The 18,829-nt window shown below is 43.5% G+C and overlaps 1 protein-coding gene across 1 annotated transcript in view; it reads left to right on the top strand.

Annotated features, from left to right (window-relative positions):
- Window positions 1–17,841, top strand: part of LOC134945135 (rho GTPase-activating protein 17-like) — a 127,018-nt gene extending 109,177 nt beyond the window's left edge. Inside the window, exons 2-4 of the mRNA XM_063934266.1 lie at window positions 15,427–15,501; window positions 15,575–15,787; window positions 16,389–17,841. Coding sequence (XP_063790336.1) covers window positions 15,468–15,501; window positions 15,575–15,787; window positions 16,389–16,876 — 735 coding nt within the window. The 5' untranslated portion in view covers window positions 15,427–15,467 and the 3' untranslated portion in view covers window positions 16,877–17,841. The remainder of the gene's footprint in view (window positions 1–15,426; window positions 15,502–15,574; window positions 15,788–16,388) is intronic.
- Window positions 17,842–18,829: the final 988 nt, after the last annotated feature.

The raw sequence follows: 18,829 nt of genomic DNA on the forward strand, positions 1-18,829 counted from the left end.
TTGGGTCCTCTCTAGTAAATACTGTTGAAAAAAACTAATTTAGTGTGTCCGCTATGTCATTATCATTTTTGCTTAAGACTCCGAACTTGTCTTTTAAAGGGCCTATACTCTCTTTCTTTAATCTCTTGCTACAGTATTAATGTATTTGAAGAATTTTTTGGGATTCGCTTTGCTTTCTTGTGCTACTAGTTTATCAGTTTCTACTTTAGCAGCTTTTATTTCCTTTTTGCATATTTTGTTACAGTCCTTATAGTGCTGAAATGACTCCGCTTCCCCGTCAGATTTGTATTTTTTAAATGCTTGCCTTTTCTTGCCCATAAGTTCCTTTATCTTTTTGTTAAGCCACATAGTTTTATTATTTTTATTCCTTTTTTTGCTGCTAGTAGGAATAAATTTGAGAGTATTTTTAGCTAGCAGGAATTTTAGTACATCCCATTTCTCTGTAGTATTTTTTCCTAGAAACAAACCTTCCCATTCAATATCCCTGAAAAATACCCTCATCTTTTCAAAATTCGCTTTGCTAAAGTTTAGAGTCCTAGTTGAGCCAGTATAGGACTGTTTATGAAAACTAATATTGAATGTGAACATATTGTGGTCGCTGTTTCCTATGGGTTCCCCTACTATAATACCTGATACCAAATCCCCATTGTTTGTTAATACCAGGGCCTATATTTACTAATATTTGTGTTTGAGTCGGTTTGTGTAGTGTTTTAACTCGTTTTGTATCGGGTGCATTTTCATGCAACTTTTTGAAACTATGGCCCTCATTCCGAGTTGTTCGCTCTGTATTTTTAATCGCATCGCAGTGAAAATCCGCTTAGTACGCATGCGCAATGTTCGCACTGCGACTGCGCCAAGTAACTTTACTATGAAGAAAGTATTTTTACTCACGGCTTTTTCTTCGCTCCGGCGATCGTAATGTGATTGACAGGAAATGGGTGTTACTGGGCGGAAACACGGCGTTTCAGGGGCGTGTGGCTGAAAACGCTACCGTTTCCGGAAAAAACGCAGGAGTGGCCGGGGAAACGGTGGGAGTGCCTGGGCGAACGCTGGGTGTGTTTGTGACGTCAACCAGGAACGACAAGCACTGAAATGATCGCACAGGCAGAGTAAGTCTGGAGCTACTCTGAAACTGCTAAGTAGTTAGTAATCGCAATATTGCGAATACATCGGTCGCAATTTTAAGAAGCTAAGATTCACTCCCAGTAGGCGGCGGCTTAGCGTGTGTAACTCTGCTAAATTCGCCTTGCGACCGATCAACTCGGAATGAGGGCCTATATACGCAAAGTTACGAAGCAGTCGACTTTATGGTTTTCGTGTTTTCCAATGTCGATGCCAGTCATTTTTTTTTTTGGTACATTTATGGCCATCATTGTCGTTTGCGTACGTGTTTTTGTTGTTTTTGCTGGTTTATTTTCTAAGTTAAACGCGGCAGGGTTTTTTTTAAACCCCGGCCGCATTTTCACTTTTAGTTTCGTTTTTCATCCCCGTTCGTGATTGGTTGTGTTTCAGATGTAGGAGTGTCTGTGCGCAACCATATAAATATGCCCCAAACCGTCCGCACCTCGTGGGTTTAGTTAGTGGTGAGGATGGAGGTTGTGCTGTGGAGGTAGGTGAGTTTTTGGTTAGGTGAGGAGTGTTGTTTGCGATTTCTGAGTGTAGTATTTTGTTTGAAAGTAGTCTTGTCATTCTTGTAGTCTTGTTTTTTTGTGGTTTTGTCTAATTTTTTTGTCCAAGTATTTTTTATTTAAAGTCCCTTGTCAGTGTGTGTGTGTGCGTGTGTGTGTGTGTGTGTGTGTGTGTGTGTGTGTGATTTGTGCAGTGGTAGTGGAGGAGTGTGTTGTTTGTATTTGTTTTCTGTGTTAAGTGTTTAGACACAATTATGTGTGACTCAGAGGTGGGTGAGGTGGAGGGTGTGAGTGAGGGGGAGGAGGTCGGTCAGGTGGAGGAGGTGAGTGTGAGTGAGGTTAGTGAGGTGGAGGAGGTGGGTGAGGTTGCTGCAGCAGCCTCAAGTGACAGTGATAGTGACAGTCAGAGAACTCCGCAGCCACGCACCACTACTAAGATTGGGCGGAATGTCAAGTTTAGTTATGTAGAAAATGTGGCATTGGTGCGGGAGCTGAAGAAGTGTCAGCGGCAGCTATTTGGGACTGAGTCGACCAAGGTGCCAACACGGAAGAAGACGGTGTTGTGGGCGAAAGTTGTTGCTGCTATCAATAGTGAGGGGGTGGTCAAGCAGACGGATGACACGTGCCGCAAACGGTACTATGACATAAAGCGACGTGTCAAGTCCAAAATGGCCAAGGAGGCGTAGTCGGCTCGAAAAACCGGTGGTGGCCAGCCCTATATTGCAAGATATCTGGAGTATGAGGAGCCCATGCGGAGTGTAATACCTCCTAAAGTAGTCTCTGCAACCCATGTCTGGGATTCAGATAGGACCAGGAAGAATGGTGAGCATGTGTATTTGCATTAACATTCTATGACCTTATTTTTTCTTTTCTTTAAATGTGTGTCATGTCACGTTGCATATTACTCCCATCTTCAAGTGTGTGTCAGCAAATACATTGTTTTGGGTAATCTCCTATATATTAGCCCTGTGACTCTGTGCCTGCATTTCTAACGCTGGGTGGAGTCACAGAGCCTGCCCTGCCAGTGTCAGCACACCTGGGTGGAGTCACAGACCCTGCCCTGTCCCAGTCTCAGCACACTAGCAGAACGGACCACTACAGACACACCACACTGTCAGGTAAGCATGGACACCCACATACCCCTCCCCTGCAAACACCCACCACCACCTACTGCAAACACCTTACCCTCCACGGCGCCACACACAGCCGCTAGCCATACCACCGCTAGCCGCCCCCCCCCCTTCCATCTCTTACACCCACCACCACCTACTCCAAACACCTTACCCTCCATGGTGCCACACACAGCCACTAGCCATTCCGCCACTAGCCGCCCCCCCCCTCCCATCTCTTACAGTGCTGCCGCGGAGCGCGAACATACACTCACAGCTACACGGCCTCCACACATTGCTCCCCACTACCGCTGCACTCACGGAGCCAGACCACACCGCACAGCCTGGCTCCCTCGCTACCACGCCAGCTCTGATTCACGCCGCCAGCTCCGATTCACGCTGTCACAAGACAGCCGACAGGAGCCTACCACACCAGCTCCCTCCGGCCTTCCCCAGCCCCGTTACCCGCAGCTCTCTTCCGCCGGACCATAGCAGCGCACATAACTCTCCTCCCCTCCCCACTACCGCTGCACACCCTGGCTCATGGAGCCGCAACACACCAGCCTCCCTCACTACCACGCCACCTGTGCTTCCCAAACCTCCCTAACCCGCACCATTCTGCCTGCACGCCAGCCCTGTCCCAACTCCAGCATCACCCCGCACAAATCCAGCCCCCGCACCCACCACTATCACTATAGGACCCAGCAGTAGCGAACGCACCCCGCACCCCCAGTTAAGCTGATATTGGGCTGGTGGTGGTGGTGATGGTGGGGGGGTTCTATTACTTCATGCCTGCTATTGTGCTGGAAGGGGGGGGGGAATTGGAAGTCTAGCTGATATTGGACATCGTGGTGGTGGTGGTGATGGGGGGGGGGGTTCTATTACTTAATGGCTGCTATTGTGCTGGAAGGGGGGGGAATGGAATTGCTTAGAAAGGGGGGAAGACACAACACACTCTAAAAAACACACACATACAACTGTAACACCTCATAACCTCTCACCAGTACACCAAGTTATGCAGTCCCCACACCACATCCACCCTCCAAACTCACTGTACTCACCACCCCAATCACACATTTTTCGATACACCATGCACAATCTACATAGCCCTTTCATAGCACACAAACAAAACACACATTGATCCTTCACCCCCTCCAGCATGCAGCTTCCACTAAATACAACACATACCACATCCACACTCACCCTCAACACACATTATCTTTAGCCATCACAAGCACACAAACACCACAACACTACACTTTTACCCTATACACAAACACATTGACAACATGCAAATTTACACCCCCCCTCCACAACATCAACTTCACACGCCCTACCACCACTCCAAAATCACCACTACTTTCTTCACCCTGCACACACCCTAGCACAACCCACCAACCACCTACACGCATCACAACGATGCCCCTACCCCTAATACACCTACCTACATTAGACAGCCAGCCACATAATCACAACCCTCATATATATGTGCCGCTAGACACAGGAGTACCAACACTCCTGAAGACCAAACCCACCAAACTGCGGATGGCCGTGCTGTGTACATGCACAAACTACCGCCTTTGACCTCACGGGGGATAGCGGTAACAACCCTTACCCACGGCAACACACATTCACTCACTCACTCTACCACGATTTCCTCTCTAACATTATCATCCTCCACACAGGACACCCACCACCACTGACAACAGCTATATAAGGCATTTTACACTCCAACTCTACCATAACATCCACATATCCCCTTCTTAAACCACACACACAACACAGGCACAACCTTCCCCACCATCTAAACACACTACGGTCACAACCAACATTTACATCCCACATCCAACCCTTAAGACAACTCATCCACCCAAAACCACACACCCAACAACCATGCACATACCTCTCCAACAACACCTCACAAGTACAACCCTCACACACACTCACACCTTATTTCAAAACCAACCTTCACACATACACCACCACTCCAACATCCCATTTACAGTAACACAACTTTCAATATCTCGACACAACACTCACCCACAAACACCACCAGTGACCATAGCACACGTTACAATACCCAACACATAACACACTGACAACACACGTACACCTCAACCACACATAACCACTCACCCCTACGAAAAAACATATACACACACCAGTACACATACACACCCCTGACCACACCCGCACATCCACAACCCACACCAGCTTTCCCTCCCCTACCACTATCCCCCCACACCTGTACATCAACTGGACACCATCCACAAAACGTTCTACACCCTGCCCACTCCATTACATCACCAACCAACCACAAAGACATACACACCATGCCCCTACTCAAACCTAACCATCCCCCAACTACCTCCACCTATCTACTACCTCTGCCACACAATGCACCCTCTGCAAACCTACCTTCCACAAAACATTTCCTAATTATCACACACCACTTCCATTACCCAGTACCATTTCCCAAAGGCCTTCTAACACAGCATCTTCAACACCAAAAGGACACCATACAACAAACCTTACACCCCCCCCCCCCCCAAATATTAACTCGCTCACTCACTTAACCACCATCTCCTCTCAAAATAATCCATCCTGCATACAGGACACCCACCACCACTCACAACAGCTACATAAGCCATTTTAGACACCAACTCTACAATCACATCCACATATCCCCTTCTCAAACCACACACACAACACATGCACAATCCTTCCCCACCAACTTTCAACACTACGTGTCACAAACAGCATGTACATCCCACATACACACCTTAGCACAAGCCCTCCAAACAACACCACACCCCCAAGAACCATGCACATACCTCTCCAACAACACCTCACAAGGCCACCCCTCAAACACAGTAACACCTTATGTACAAACCAACCTTCACACACCCCTTTCAATACCACACATCCTCCACACACACTATAACACAATCACTACACGCTACAAGTCACTCCCTCAAACACAAGAACACACTAACTGCAACACACAACTCCACCTTCATGCTACCACCCACTTTTGCATACAATCCAAACATGCTTATTTCCCATCCAACCCCATGCCACCCCAACCACCTTACCAACAACCAACGCACCTCCTATTTCCATAGACCATTCACCCAAAACACCGCCGGTCGGCCTCCCACCTCCGGTATGCTGGTCGGTGGGACCCCAAGCGCCGCCATATCGTACTATACCCTCTCTACTACCCCCATCCACCCTCTTCCTACAAAACACACAACCAACACATATACAAAACCACAACCCCAAAGCACTTTATTACTTCCATGTTTTTACCCACACGCTGAGCTACAACATGACCCATTCCATTGTATATACCTTACTACTCCCTCCACTCTGCAACCACACGCTTTCACACCCAAAACACACACAATGTACATATTACATTCTACAGAACAGCAACACACTCTATCATCATAAACACCCCTAATACTGTCCGCACTTTCATCACACCCTACTGTACAAACCTATTTGAAGTGTGTGTATAAGCCCTTATAGTACACTTTCACCTTTCACCCATTTCATATATAGCCTACTCTCCTATCACTCTAAATTATGTGCAAAACCCCTGCTGCTACCATGGTCCATTGTGTCTGTACGTGCCCATGCTACCTGTGAACATTGTGTGTGTGTGTGTACTCACACTGATACCTGTACCCAGGGGGAATATCAACAATTGCTACCTGTGTACCCTGTGTGCATACATTACTTTGCTACATGGGGTCTCACTGTCTATAACTAACTGTCATCCCTGACAACATAGTCTATTTAACACACTCCCCTGGTTCCTTCCTGCTTATCAGGCCCACTACTACCTATGCACACTGTGTCGCAGCCTATGTAGTAACGCAGCACACTGTGGGGCAGATGTATTAACCTGGAGAAGGCATAAGGAAGTGATAAACCAGTGATATGTGCAAGGTGATAAAGGCACCAGCCAATCAGATCCTAACTGTTAATTTACATATGGGAGCTGATTGGCTGGTGCCTTTATCACCTTGCACATATCACTGGTTTATCACTTCCTAATGCCTTCTCCAGGTTAATACATCTGCCCCTGTGTATCTACTCCCTACCTCCCTGTCAACACTGTCTACATATGTAACAAACAAACCTGCACACACCCTGTGTCTATCCACCTGCACTACGTACAAATTTTTAACTGCATACCCTCCACTCCTACCTAAAGCTCTTCTCTTTACAAACATCTGTGACACCTGTACACATTCACTCTGTAACTCACTCTACTATCTCTTCCCACAGACCATTCTACACTTTATGCGGCCTACTGAACACAACATTACACAATTCAAGAAAAACATAACACATTTATCCCTCCTTCTTATGCTGTCTTTTTCTTCTATTACATGGCCATTGTTCAAAACTCCCAATAACACTTTGCACTACACAAAGATCAAATTAATATACCACCCTTTCTAGCCGTCACCAACAACACAACTACAACACTTTTCTTTCCCCAAACTTTACACTTTATGCACTACCACTCTACTGTTACTTTTATTGCCCCTCTTTCTCAACGTACACAACATTCATACGCAAACATATTTAACACAACTGTATACTTCACGACCAAATTTTCTACAACTTACACTCTTTTCTACACACTACTTATCCGTAACCATCTCCTATTCAATTGCAACCCATTACAATTTCACTCCACACCACCTCTCACAATTTCCCTTCCTAACACTATGTTTTACTTACCGGTGTAATTATCTCCCTTTACCACCACATTACCTACTGTCCTCGCTCTCATTGATCAGTAATCCATAATTTATCACTCAGGGCATTTTTAGGCCCACACCAAACAACCCACAACAATACACACAGTAATACAACCCAACCAATTTCCTATTACCAATACATTACTCAAACCTTACAACACAACTTTCAACAATACATGTACCTAACATCACCTATCAGCACATTCCCACTCCCAAACTACACATGACTATACCTTACATAACATCCAGCATTTATAACACATCGCCATTAGCGTCCCTTACAAACTCCACATACCATCACTAACCAACATCATTTCCTATGTAACACACCACAATGTATCTATCCTCTCCTTCACTTTCATCCTTATTTTTCAACAATCCATTTCACCCTCTGTAACCCACCTCCCTTCCTCACAAGTCGTGTATGTGTCTTCTTTTACCATTACCATTCCCCTGCCTATCACCTTCCATCTCTCTCATTTCTACATACGGCGCCTCTGCACCTTCATAACGTATTCACTCTTTAATACTATTTACTACCCTGTTCTTTCTATGTCTCCCTCTATTGTCTACATTTACCCTTCTTCTCCACAAGACCAAGAGCTTCAAACACAACTATTACTTCCAGCAACCCTCTCCTTTACACACATGTAAGGCACCAAAAATCAGTGTCTCCACTAACAATTTTATGTACTCAACACTAGATTACTATGGATGTACCTGAGGATCCCTTAGTACGAAAAAAACGCAAAAACAAAGAACGCCAGGCCAGATGGCTAGCTAAACAAAGCCAAGCCACGCACAGTACCATTGTCACCTGTAAAACAGTATCTCTAAAAAAAAAACAATCTCCAAACCATGCAACAAGCCACAACACGCAGACAAACCAAAGCCACATATGAATGAGCCAGACTACTAAGCCAAACATTGAAAACCACAACACTGTGCAGATCTCAACATGCAAACTCTCAACGCCTTCAACGTCACAAACAAACTACACAACAAGCTCAGTCACGTCGCAGTAAAGATGCACTACAGCACAAAATAAGAATCCAACAAGAAACCTTAGAAGAAACCACTGTACGCCGCACTGCACATGCTCAATCTCAGCAGCGTAGCCACATTTACCAAACTATTGACACAACTACAGCAACACCTTTCCCACATTCACAACCCCATTTACACACTCAGGACTTACACACTCACTTTATACATTATCATGATATTACTTTACAACACCATCATGTCACCCCACACACTTGCGGACCTTTTAACGTCATGTGCCAATTCTGTGGAGCACGACATTTTGTCGCCGAAAGGCCATCTGACGGAAAATTTAAAAGCTGTTGCCAAAAAGGCAAAGTTAAGTTGCCAAAGCCACAAGACATCAATTCCGTTGATTTACTGTATCCTGATTTTCTACACAAATTACTCTCTGACACAGCTAACCCCAACCGCATTCATTTTCGAGAAAACATCCGCTCTTACAACAGTGCCGTTTCCTTTGCTTCAATGGGAGCTACAATTGTGACTTTACCAGGAAAAGGCCCTTACGTATTCAAAGTACACGGACAGACATATCATCGCACTTCACACCTACAGCCGGTCAACAACCAAGCCCCACAGTTTGCACAGCTATACGTTATGGACAGCACACAAGCAGCCACCTTTCGTGAACAACATGGCGCCAATGATGAGTGTCGACCTGAAATCATGGACCAAATTGATCGCTTCTTTCGCAAACACAATCGCCTTGCACATAGCTACCAGCTAATTACTAACATTCATAAACACCATATACAACTTGCAGCTCAAACAGGAGAACAAGTTCCAGTCGTTAGTATGGCCCTAAGACATGATCGCCACTCTGATTACCGACGATACAACAACCCCACATCCAATGAAGTTGCCATGATCTTTGTCAACGAAGATGGAGAACCACCTTTCCAACGAGACATACGAATCTATCCGAAAAATCCAGAAGATCCAAACCAACCATTCATTAACCTTAACATTCTAAGCCCAAACATGGATCCGATAACATGCTCTGTTTTTCCCTTATGGGGAACCTGGCTGGCAACCAAATTGGCAATGTCATTCTTACAGTGGAGCACAACTCAATGAAGTTCGCAACTATGTTACCATGTTGCAATACAAAGCCGCTTTTACAGCTATTTGCGATAATTTCAGTCCCATTATGTCCGCAGGCAAATTAACCCAACAGTGGTTAGTTGATTCCTATCTTCAGGTTGAGGCAAACTGATTAAACTACATTCGCCACAATCAAAGCAGATTCCGAGCAGAACAGTGTCAAGGACTAGCTGACCATGTTGCAAACATGGCAGACTATAATCACATACCAGCTGGCATTCCCATTATTCTACCATCAACCTTTGAAGGATCCCCAAGACATATGCGTGAACGTTGCTGTGACGCTATGTCTATTTTCTCTAAGTGGGGAGCACCAGATGTTTTCATAACTTTCACTGCTAATCCCTCATGGCCGGAAATACTAAACAACTTACAGCCAGGTGAACAGACTTCTGATAGACCTGATTTAGTTGCACGCGTCTTCAAAATCAAACTTGATGCACTTATGTATGACCTAACCAAACATTGCCTTTTCGGACAGACAAAATCCTTTGTCTATACTATTGAATTTCAGAAAAGAGGCCTTCCTCACGCTCACATACTACTTGCACTAAGAGCTGAGGATAAATTTAACACTGCTGAAAAAATCAATAAGTTTGTATTGGCAGAAATACCACATATACAAACACCCATTTTACGCCAAATCATTATCCGCTGCATGCTACATGGTCCATGCGGCACCACTAATCCACGAGCACCCTGCATGAAAGATGGCAAATGTTCCCAAAATTTCCCAAAAGATTTTAATGACAACATCATTATACATCGTCATACTTATCCTGTGTGCCAACATCGACCTCAAGAAACCGTTGAGGTTCGATGCGTACTTATGTCCAACCAAAATGTGGTACCATACAATCCATACTTGGCCCTAAAGTACAATGCACACATAAATGTGGAAGTTTGCACATCCCTTTACGCTATTAAGTACATCTACAAGTACATTTTTAAGGGATTCGATTGTGCTAATGTGGTTATAAAACCAGATGGTCAGCCAGAGCAACAGTACAATGAAATACAAAATTTTATTGACTGTCGCTATGTAAGCCCACCAGAAGCTATTTGGAGACTACGAGAATATGTTATGCACAAAAGATCACACGCTGTCATACGACTTCCAGTACATCTACCTCACCAACAAACAATCATCTTTGAACACGGACATGAGGAAGAAGCCCTTCTTGCTGCCAAAACAGGAAAAACTAAACTTGAATCTTGGATTGAACTCAACGCACATGACCAACATGCACAACAATGGCTCTACACTGACATTCCACAATACTACGTTTATACGCATGGACATTGGCTAAAAAGAAAACGAGGAGGTGATAAAATTGTGGCAAGAATGTATACGGTCAGTCTAAAAAATGAGGAACGCTTCTACTTACGCATGTTACTTCTCCATGTGTCCGGTGCAACCAGTTTTCAATCATTGCGCACACTCAATAATGTACACTATGAAATCTTTAAAGCCACTGCTTTTGCACGCGGACTTCTTGCATCCGATGAAGAATGGCATCACTGCTTAACAGACGGAGCCACCTACCTGATGCCAAAACAGTTACGCAAAATGTTTTCATACATCTGCTGCTTTTGTCAGCCTACTCACCCAATACGACTGTGGGAAGATCACCTACTCGATCTAACGCTTGACTTTCTGCAACACAATTCTCAAAATATTTCACAAAACAAAGCACTACACGAAATTAACACAGTCTTAAAACAACATGGACTTTCCTGTACACTACTTGGTTTGCCTAATCCACAGGGTCACCCACCACCAGAACACATGTATAATATCACAGAAGAGGCTCAGGAAGCTATGACACGCCTTGCAATGCTCAACCCACAGCAGTTACATGCTTTCAACACAATTATCACGGCTGTGGATAACAGCCATGTTACCAACCATGCATTTTATCTAGATGGACCAGGTGGGTCTGGCAAAACCTTCCTCTACACCACACTCATAGCATACATACGAGGAAAGGGGAAAACAGTATTGCTATTTGCAACTACTGGAATTGCCGCTACCTTACTCAAAGGAGGACGCACTGTTCACAGTGGATTCAAACTTCCAGTACCACTACTTGATACCTCCGTTTCTTCCCTCCGCCTAACTTCACCTGAAGCAGATCTATTACGTCAAGCTACCCTCATCATTATTGATGAAATTACTATCCTTCCTAAACATGGACTACGCTGTATTGATACACTGTTACGTGACATCATGAACATAAACACACCATTTGGAAACAAAGTTATCGTCTTAGGAGGAGATTTCCGCCAAACACTTCCAGTTGTTCCAAGAGGTACCCAAACTGATATTCTTGAATGCTGAATTAAAGCAAGCCACCTGTGGAAACTTTTCACTCATCTCACTCTTACAACCAACATGCGCACAGAGGGAGAGGAGGCACACAATACATGGCTTCTACACGTTGGAATGGGAAGCCTGCCACCAAACCCAAATTTCAATGACAATACCACCATTCAAATCCCACCACATATGATCACCCACGACGATCTTATTGAAACAATTTTTAATCATGTACACGACATGTCAGAGGATTCCCTTGCAAAACGAGTCATTGTTGCACCCACAAATGCACACACACTAGACATGAATAGAAAAATCATTTATTTAATACCAGGAAATTCAACAATTTATTACAGTGCCGACTCTGTGGACTCAGAAGATCCAAATGACACTTTGACCTTCCCCCTAGATTTTCTACACAACCAAACACCCTCAGGAATGCCTCCACATGTCCTGCTTTTAAAAAAAGGTGTAATTATCATGCTTTTACGCAACCTTAACCCACAAAAGGGACTGTGTAACGGCACACGATTAATCGTGGAAGACCTGGCACACCACTTCACAAAATGCCGCATTCTTTCAGAGTGCAACCACGGGGACGTAGTCTTTATTCCACGCATTGATTTGGCACCAAGTGATACAACATTACCATTTATCTTACGCCGTAGACAGTTTCCAATCACTCCAGCTTACGCTATAACCATCAACAAATCACAAGGGCAAACTTTTGAGCACGTTGGCATTTTTCTACAAACATCCGTCTTCTCACATGGCCAACTGTACGTTGCATTATCACGCTCAAGAAAAGCACATCACATCAAAGTACACATTACACCAACTGAACAACAAGGACAGCTCCTTAGTGACACCCAACACTTTACTAAAAATTTAGTTTTCACACAAATTTTTCAAATGTAAACCATATCTTCACAGCTTTGCCTTGGACAACCATCTTAACTATACATAACATTTACACCTAACATCTAACCAGCCTCCCCTATAGACACTGCTCACCCACTCACAAGACAGTAGCGCATGCAAGGGGGGTTTCCCACTACCCAAAAACACACCCTCATGGACCAAATTCTTTATTTGGAAACAGCCTTGGCAGCCGCCACATTCTCACCCACTGACATCAGAAAGCCACAGTATCATCACATGGTCACAGTCACACATAGGAGCAGCAGCTGTGGCGGTGTCACTGTACTGAGGGGCCCCTAGCCGCCGCTATCATGTGCTCAGCGATGCCATCAACACACAGTCACCGCTATACTTACTGCCTGCAGAAGCTGAATATGCCTGGTGCTGTCCGTTGCCTCCGCATGCCTGGTGCTCTCCGTCGCCTCCGCCACCGCATCTCTTCCCCGCCCTCTTCGTGCTTTCCTCCTACTGACATGCATAAAGGTCCCCTTCTTCCTGCTATATGCCTTCTGTTTTGCTGCATGTGAAGTAATTTTACTTTTGTGTGCCATCCTGTGTTACTATAGTATAGTGTTGTCACCAAAGTGTACTTAAAATGCTGTATATTAGGCTTCTTAAACTCTTTCAAATGTATAATGCATTTACATATCATTACTTCATTAAACTCTTAAGTTTTTTCCTTATTTAATGGACTGATTTTGTCTTTATTATAGCAGCTGCATTAAAAGTTATACATATGTGTTTGTCACAAAACACATAGCAAACAAAACAACAACTAACACAAATCTATATCTATATATATCTCCTATATATTAGCCCTGTGACTCTGTGCCTGCATTTCTAACGCTCGGTGGAGTCACAGACCTGGGCGCACTTAGCAGCTCCTGGCCTGTCCCAGTGTCAGCACAGCACACACAACTAGCAGAAGGGACCACCAGCCAGAGATTGCACACACCATTACCTGCCACAAGCCAGCAGTGCACTGACCGCCCACACTGCCAGGTAAGCATGGACACCCATACAGCCTTACCCCACACCTCCCCTGCAAACACCCACCACCACCTAACACACCCACCTTCCCCACCACGGTGGGACACACAACCACAACCTAGGCCGCCGATAACCCCCCCTACCATCTGTAAGATTGCAGCCGCGCTGCAGCCACACACTCACAGCTAACACCCAACCGGCACACACCGCTCCCCCCCTCCCCACTGCCGCTGCACACACTGTCTGCAGGAGCCGCCCTACCCCGTCAGTCGCACCTGTCTGGCTATGGGCGACAGACCTCTCGCCACTCCCGCATCACCCAGCGCAACCTTCAACCAACACCCTCCCCAACCACCGGGCAGCCCTCACCACCATCAACCACACAATAATATATGTGGCTTATATACGAGCCAACAGCAGCGTATCCCCCCCCCGTCCCCACCGTGGCACACATCTTATGCTAATACACCACCCCTGCAGCTCACACGAAAGTTCAACAAAACCATCAACCTCCCCCTACCCTACTCTCCAACCCTCCCATTAACACTACAAAGCCCCCCATACCCTTCACCATCCACCCACACACCCAATGTGGAACTCCACCACCTATGGCAGCCTCTGACATACCCTCCCCAATCCCCCTGCCACACACACCCACAACTCCAACAAACCCAACACCTCCTGCCCCCTCCACCATCCCTCAGCACACGGGAGCGTAGCCCCTTACGACGGTGTGAAGAGCGCCCGTAGGGCACGATGAATCACCTAGTGTTTTATACAAAAGCCAATGTAACATCTTACTTTATTGTATGTCATGTGTTTTTTTCCAGTATATTTTGCATGTGTAGTTTGGACTTGGTGTGTCATTGAATTGTCCTGCAATAATGTTTTCCTTTTGGACATTTTTTGTTTTTTAATTTGGACTATGTTTTATATTTAGGTTATCCATGTGCAATGTTGCAAAAACAGTGGTTGTCATGTTAGAGACTGGAGTAGTGGAAAGTGGTTTGGAAACCACTTACATGTGTAATGTCATTAGTACTGAATGTAATAATTTTTTTAAAAACCCCCACTATTTGTTTGTTCAGTTTGAGTCTGTATTTGTACCCTGACACAACACTGCAGTGTAATTATTATTTTTTTATTATTTTTTTTTGGGGGGGGGGGGTTTGTTTGGCTCATATAGTGGTAATGTGTGTTTGGAGTGCCACATCTATATTGCATCTGTAAATTTTTTCCTTTCATTACAAAATGAAGATGTGTGTGTTTTTGGATGTTAGTGTATGTTTTTTTACTTGTGTCCTATGTCTGTGTCCTGTACATGTTTTCCTGTGTTGCACTTTCCATAGTGCATATGGCTATTGGACAATGTTTATTGTTTTAAGTAGTGTTTTTTTGGTTTACGGTCCTTATGTTTTTTTATTAAAAAAAAACAAGCATTTTTTAAAGAATTAATGTTTATAAGCATAATGGGTGGATGTGTCAACAATAGCATGAATACATGCTTTTTTATTTTGGTTTTACAGTGTTGGAAAAACGCAGTACTGGTCGTCCTACAGTAACTCCCATGACATCTGATGATGATGACGCTACGGAAGCAGGTAAAGTGTCCATTGTAGTATAGGGTATGTTTGTAAAGGAATGGACATAACAAAATTTTACTTTCAATACTAGGTCCATCAAAAGAAGTCTGGAGCAGCAGAAGTCGGACTTCTGTAACACGCCACCAAAAAAAACATGTGGCAGCAAAGAAAGCAAGGTCTGATGTCCAGGGCCAACCACAGCAGGATACCCCGCCACGAAGATTATCGACAGTATGTTCGGCCCCCCCAATCCAAATTTTGGACACACCTCCAAGACGTGAACCATACTCCCCTCATCTTGATTGTGAGTATCAAACTGAAATAAATGTAATAAATTTCAGATCGTAATAAAACTTTTACTTAAACGCATTAAGTCAAAACACATCAAAATCTGATATACTTACCGAAGTCAGTAAAACATGAAATGGAATCCTAGCAAAATGGCCTTGTCCACATCCTGTAAAGATATGTATGTCCACTTCAGCCATATAGTAGCACATTGTGTGTAAGATGCTGCAACAGAAACTCATGTGTAATTTTGGAAAATAGTAAGGTTGTTTAACAAATTTTCACATGTGTGTTTGACCTGACATTGCCAAATACATATAAAAACATTACTATGTTTGTTTTTGAAAAGCTATAAGGTAACACATTATGGATTACAATGTGTTTTTATGGTGGAGTATGTCTGATCTACAATAAAACTAATGTGTTTGCTTTCACAATGAAGTAACCAGACACATTTGCCTCAAACAGGCATATGTATGTATTTAAGTTATGAGTGATGATGTTGCTAGGCAGGATATCTGAAAGCAACAGTCAATGACATGTGTTCCATGTTTAGTGATTTGTTATAATTTATCAAACAAATGGATAGCTAACGTATATTTTTTTCAAAATTACAGCTTCTAGTCCTGGTAACAGCATCCCTCCGCAACAACAGCAACACAGTGACATGGATGAGACAATCATGTTAGAAATGCAGCCATTAAGCCAAGGAATCAGCACCCCAGCACCTGTGAGTACACCACCACAGCAAAGCACACCACCACCACAACACAGCCCAACAACACCAGTAACACAAGGCCCTGATCACGTGTTTTGGAACATTTGGGCTAGACAGCAGGCCACTAATGAAGATTGCCTGCGTAGGCAGACACAAATGTTTGCAAGCCTACCATGTCACCTCAGAAGAATAACCAGAAACATGAGTAGACAAAATGAACAAACCACGAGAATTGGCAATACCATGGAACTCATGCGTGCAGACATTACACAGGTCATGGGCAACTTACAGCGCATAATGGAAGAACAGCACAGACTAATGGAAGAACAGCACAGACAACAGCAAAGCTATATGAACATTTTTCAAAACAATCAAAAGATAAATTAAACTTTATTCCGAATTGTAGACAATCAAAATGCTGCTACATGTTAACTCAATGCCACCGTCACAAACCTCAATAAAACACTAAGATCCATGCACCAACAGCAAACAAGCAGCAGTTCTGGTACGACTACTCCAAATATCACGCCAGTGTCATCACCACCAAGATGCTCCACCAGAGCACGCCAACATGACAGTGGTAAAGGCAAAGGGCAGGACATGCAGCCACCCAAAAAAAATTAACAAATAAACCTCACATTTTTAATTTCAGAGAAGTAAATCAAAATACTTAGTAAGTGTATGTTTGTCAAAATAGATATAACACTTAGCTCCTTGACAATTTGTACAACATCATTAATTATAAGTGGTACAAACAACAACAGGAAATTTGTACGCACATTTATTCTTTACCATCTTTGAATTTTTTTGGAGGAGGGAAATGTTGTTTGAGCTGCACATAGATGTTAGCAGGAAGTAACCAGACCACTAGATTGTTTTCTAATCATTACTCTTTCTAGATTCCAATCATTCTCATATCCTGCAGACACAATAATTGCCAGCCAGGCAGAATATGTTTAGCAGGTAGTAAACAGACCACTTAATTTTTTTCTAATCATTACTCTTTCTAGATTCCAATCAATCTTATATTCTGCAGCCAATACAAATTACAATGTGATTGTTAACTATTTTACCTTTCTTCTCTATACAACATTACAAGAATAACACAATTGAGTTGCCTAAAAAGGTTTTAATATGTTGTGATTGAATTTAGATAATTCAGTGCCAAAATTAATGTCATTATTGTTGGGCCATGTTTGTGTGTATTAAAAATGAGTAATCAGTTTCTTACCCATGATGCAGAAACAAAGAAATTTGAATTTTAAAATCCCCCACAAATAATGTGTATAATAATGTATATATGTGGCAAACTGTTTATTTACTTACAAATCAGCAAGTTTACTGCAGCAAACATTACGAAATAAATTATTTTGGATGAGACTAAGTTTGTGTCCCTTAAATACGATGGAGCATCACAGATAGGGACACATGTATTCCTCAAGGCTAACATAATATATATGTGGAGGAGTGTTTAATTAGGACATATGTTCTCAAACTCGGGACTCAGGACCCCACACAGTGCATGTTTTGCAGGTCTCCTCACAGAATCACAAGTGACATAATTAGCTCCACCTGTGAACCTTTTAAAATGTGTCTGTGAGTAATTCATACACCTGTGCTTCTACTGGGTTACCTGCAAAACATGCACTGTGTGGAGTCCTGAGGGCCGAGTTTGAGAACCTGTGCATTAGGATGTTACACACAATCATAAAGTAAAATACAAAATAAATTACTATGTGGATTATGTGTGCTTGTAATAAATTTTCAATCCAAGTTTATTAACACTTATCCAGACTTCATGCATACAACTCATAATCTGTCGTTTTGAGTTTTTAAATAAACACAATACACATGCTACATTTGTATAGCATAAATCGAGGGTATGTTTGTATGTCTCAAGGAGACAGACACATTCTGAGTAGTGAGGTGCACCGGACATTTTTCGGGTTTTGTGTTTTGGTTTTGGGTTTGGTTCCGCGGCCGTGTTTTGGATTCGGACGCGTTTTGGCAAAACCTCCCTGAAAATTTTTTGTCGGATTCGGGTGTGTTTTGGATTCGGGTGTTTTTTACAAAAAACCCTCAAAAACAGCTTAAATCATTGAATGTGGGGGTCATTTTCATCCCATAGTATTATTAACTTCAATAACTATAATTTCCACTCATTTCCAGTCTATTCTGAATACCTCACACCTCACAATATTATTTTTAGTCCTAAAATTTGCACCGAGGTCATTGGATGACTAAGCTAAGCGACCCAAGTGGCCGACACAAACACCTGGCCCATCTAGGAGTGGCACTGCAGTGTAAGACAGGATGGTCGATTTAAAAAATAGTCCCCAA

Source organism: Pseudophryne corroboree, chromosome 1, assembly GCF_028390025.1.
Source record: "Pseudophryne corroboree isolate aPseCor3 chromosome 1, aPseCor3.hap2, whole genome shotgun sequence".
Taxonomy (NCBI): Eukaryota; Metazoa; Chordata; class Amphibia; order Anura; family Myobatrachidae; genus Pseudophryne; species Pseudophryne corroboree.